This window comes from Lepidothrix coronata, unplaced genomic scaffold (genome assembly GCF_001604755.1).
Source record: "Lepidothrix coronata isolate B3197 unplaced genomic scaffold, Lepidothrix_coronata-1.0 Scaffold124, whole genome shotgun sequence".
In the NCBI taxonomy this organism is placed as follows: Eukaryota; Metazoa; Chordata; class Aves; order Passeriformes; family Pipridae; genus Lepidothrix; species Lepidothrix coronata.
In genome coordinates, this window is record NW_016690304.1 from 2325062 (window position 1) to 2328318 (window position 3257).

Consider the following 3257-nt stretch of genomic DNA (forward strand, 5'->3'; position numbering starts at 1 on the left):
TTGTTAGGTTTTACTCGTCAAGTGGAGGTTAAAATGCCAGGGAAGAAGGAGGACGCCCTTGGCATCGCTCATCTCCTCCTGGAACTGCATTGCATCACTTGGAAAACAGGATGAGAGGATGAGACACCTCAGCCTGATGTCTTTTTAACAGCCCTTAGTTACATGCATGGAAATTCATACCACCAGCATCTACTGCAAGAAAATGAGCAGATGCCAGAAGATTTTCCTTTACACTTAGACGAAGAAGAAAACCACGGGCATGTTGTCTGTTTTTAATGCCAGCAATGTTTCGCAGGCTGACTCCCTCGAGGACAGTGGCAACTGGACGTGGGTGACCCAGTTCACCCAGCCAGGATGGAGAATTGCTTTGTGGGCTATCACCTATTCCTTCATCGTTATCACATCCATCGTTGGCAACGTCACCATTATCTGGATTATCCTCGCACACAGGAGAATGAGGACCACTACCAACTACTTCATCGTGAATCTGGCTCTTTCGGATCTGCTGATGTCTGCTTTCAACACCATCTTCAATTTTATTTATGCCAGTCACAACGTCTGGTATTTTGGCGAGGAATTCTGCAGGTTTCAGAACTGGTTCCCCATCACTGCAATGTTTGTGAGCATTTACTCCATGACAGCCGTGGCTGCAGAGAGGTAAGAGGATAATGGAGAAGATAAGGTCCAAAAAATCTCCTGTAAGTCATAAAAAATCACTGCAATATTTTGTGCAATTGGCCCCCACGTACCGTGTCAGATGCCTTATGAGCAAAGTGGGACAAGTGCCAAACTATGGGGTTTGATGCTAATTATGATGTGATCTTCTGTTTTATCCCTGGCCTGAATAACACACAAATCTGTAACAAGTGGAAGTGGCTGGTATTCTGTTGTTCCCACATTATTGACCATAAATTGTTTCCCGGCCATCCTGTAAACTCTTCTGTGGCTTTGGGGTGGGGGTCTTTTTGTTGTCTGTTTTTTTAAACCATCAGAAGGATATTTCCAGAGAAATGAGGATACGCTGTGGGATGCTGAAAGTATTAGCATCCTCAGTCCTGCTGTGAGCCCAGCAAAACACCAGAAATAATGGGAATTAGATCAGAAATGGCAGAGTCTGCTCCCATAGTTCACTAGAATGACTTATTCCAAGAGGGAGGGAAGTAATAACAGTGATTTTGTTTGACTTCTGGGGTAATTTGCTACTTCCATAATATTCTCTTCCATCTGCCAAGTCACTTTTACTTGAGCTTAAATTTGTGGAGTCTGACTGTGTTTACAGCTCATTGTTAAACAACATGGAGCTGTTTTTCTTTTAAATAGAAAGTGGCCAAAAGTTCGTGGGAATTTCCTCCCTTACAGGCAATGGTGTGTACAAGAAGTAGAGGAGGTTAAGCTCCCTCCTAGGCTTTCTATCCTCCTTCCTTCCATCCTTCCTGTCTTCCCTCCGTTACTTCCACTCTCTGCCTGGCGCCAGGAATATTTCTGTCTTTTCCATACTGTGTCCCTGCCACAACCCCACGGTGAAGGTCTTCCCTGGGACAGCCAAACTCACCATCGAGAAACACCGGCAGTCCTTTATCAAGCTCTGCTGTTGACTTTGCAGTTTCCTTCAGGTTTCCTCTGTTCCTTATCAAGCAGGGCCCTTCCAGCTCCCTCGGGAGGGGAGCCAGTGTCCCTGTGGAGCCATCCAAGCAGCGCTGCTCTCTGAGTTATCCGGGTCGCTTCCCTAACTCCCGCCCTGCTCGCAGCTCGTTCACACCGGCACACCCAGCCTCGGGGAAAAAATCAATACACAAAAAAATCAATAAACAAACTAGGAGAGGAATGAGGGCTTTCCCCTTTGGTTAATTCCTGCTGAAACCCGCGCTGGAGCTGGGGACACGGCACGGGACAGGACAGTGGCCCCTGCGGCCGCTGGAAGGAGCGCTCACGAGCACAGGGATAGGGATGAGTGATGTGTTTGTCAGCAGCTGTCCAGATGAAAGCAAATCCCTATTTGGAATCAATGGTAACTCACTTTTAGACTCAAATACACTTTTGCTGCTCCTGGCTTTAAATCAAAGGTTGTTGGTAACTGCTGCTTTTTATACATGTTGTCTGCTAAAGGATATTATTTTTAAAAGCCATTTCAACCTGTCCTCACGCCTCCCTGCTCTTGTTCCTTGGGGATATTTAGTGAAAGCACCCATACAGCCAAAATCTCTTTAGTCACGTGGCACAGACCAGAAAGAAAACTTGGCACCTCACTGCAAACCATATTTAGCTATTCTTTCCTTAGCCTTAAAATAGACCCTGACACTGTCTCCTGGAAACTCGCCACTTCCATTTATTGTTATGAGAACTTGCCCACTCAGGCTCCAGTGTTTAACTTCGATAAAACAATGTCTTTTGAAGCAGTTTATTGTAAGGAAGAAGGCTAAGAAGTGACAGCTCTAAGTCATCTTTGTCTCTGTGGAAAAGTCCCTGGTGATACTGCTCACCACTAGGTTTAGGATCGCTCTGTTTCCCCATTCCAAGCTGTTTAGGGTTTAGGATCATTCTGTTTCCCCTGGAGCAGCTCTTTCCACTGCAGTGCTCCAGGCACAAAAGTAGTCTATTGGTTTCCCACTCCAGTTAGCAAAGGCTCCTAGGACCTGTCTGGAAAGTGTGCAAGCGTGCCCAAAATTGTGTTTTGTCTATATGGGATGAGGACCAGAGAAAGGGTGCCACGACTGCAGTCCCAGCATCCTGGGATGTCACATGGAGCAGGGCACAGAGAGAGAGCACAGGGAGCAGGGGGGCAAAGGCAGTGCTGCCACACAGCAAAAGCGGCCAGGAGATCCCAGCAGGTTTGGTAAATCTCCCAACTTGCAGGACCTCGCCTAAAATCCCAGGTCACCTCAGGGGTGCACCCCTGGCTGAGTGGAAAGCCTCCACCCAGCAGCCCTGTAACACCTCTGACGTGGGCTATGACAGCACAGGGATTGACATCATTTATTCCCAGGACTTGCCGTTCACCGAGAGCCACAGATCATCATTTCAGGCGCTTCTGTGGGCAAATGTAATGGCCAGTCTTCTCAAGCGAAGATTTGGGAAAGGTCATTAACCCTTCGAGCCTGCGCAGTGGATTTTTTAGGTGAGACACAGCGTGCGCTGAACTGAGCCCACCCTTTAATCCTGAGGTTCATCTGCCGGGGCCGAGCGAAACTCGGACAGTGGCAGTGAGGGTCTCAGAACGTAGGTTTGTTTAGAGTGACCTTCATAGAGATATATATAGA

The 3257-nt window shown here is 47.5% G+C and overlaps 1 protein-coding gene across 1 annotated transcript in view; it reads left to right on the forward strand.

Annotated features, from left to right (window-relative positions):
* Positions 1-259: 259 nt before the first annotated feature.
* The window catches only part of TACR2 (tachykinin receptor 2), a 10552-nt gene continuing 7554 nt past the window's right edge, over positions 260-3257 (forward strand). The window contains exon 1 of the mRNA XM_017825955.1: positions 260-657. Coding sequence (XP_017681444.1) covers positions 260-657 — 398 coding nt within the window. The remainder of the gene's footprint in view (positions 658-3257) is intronic.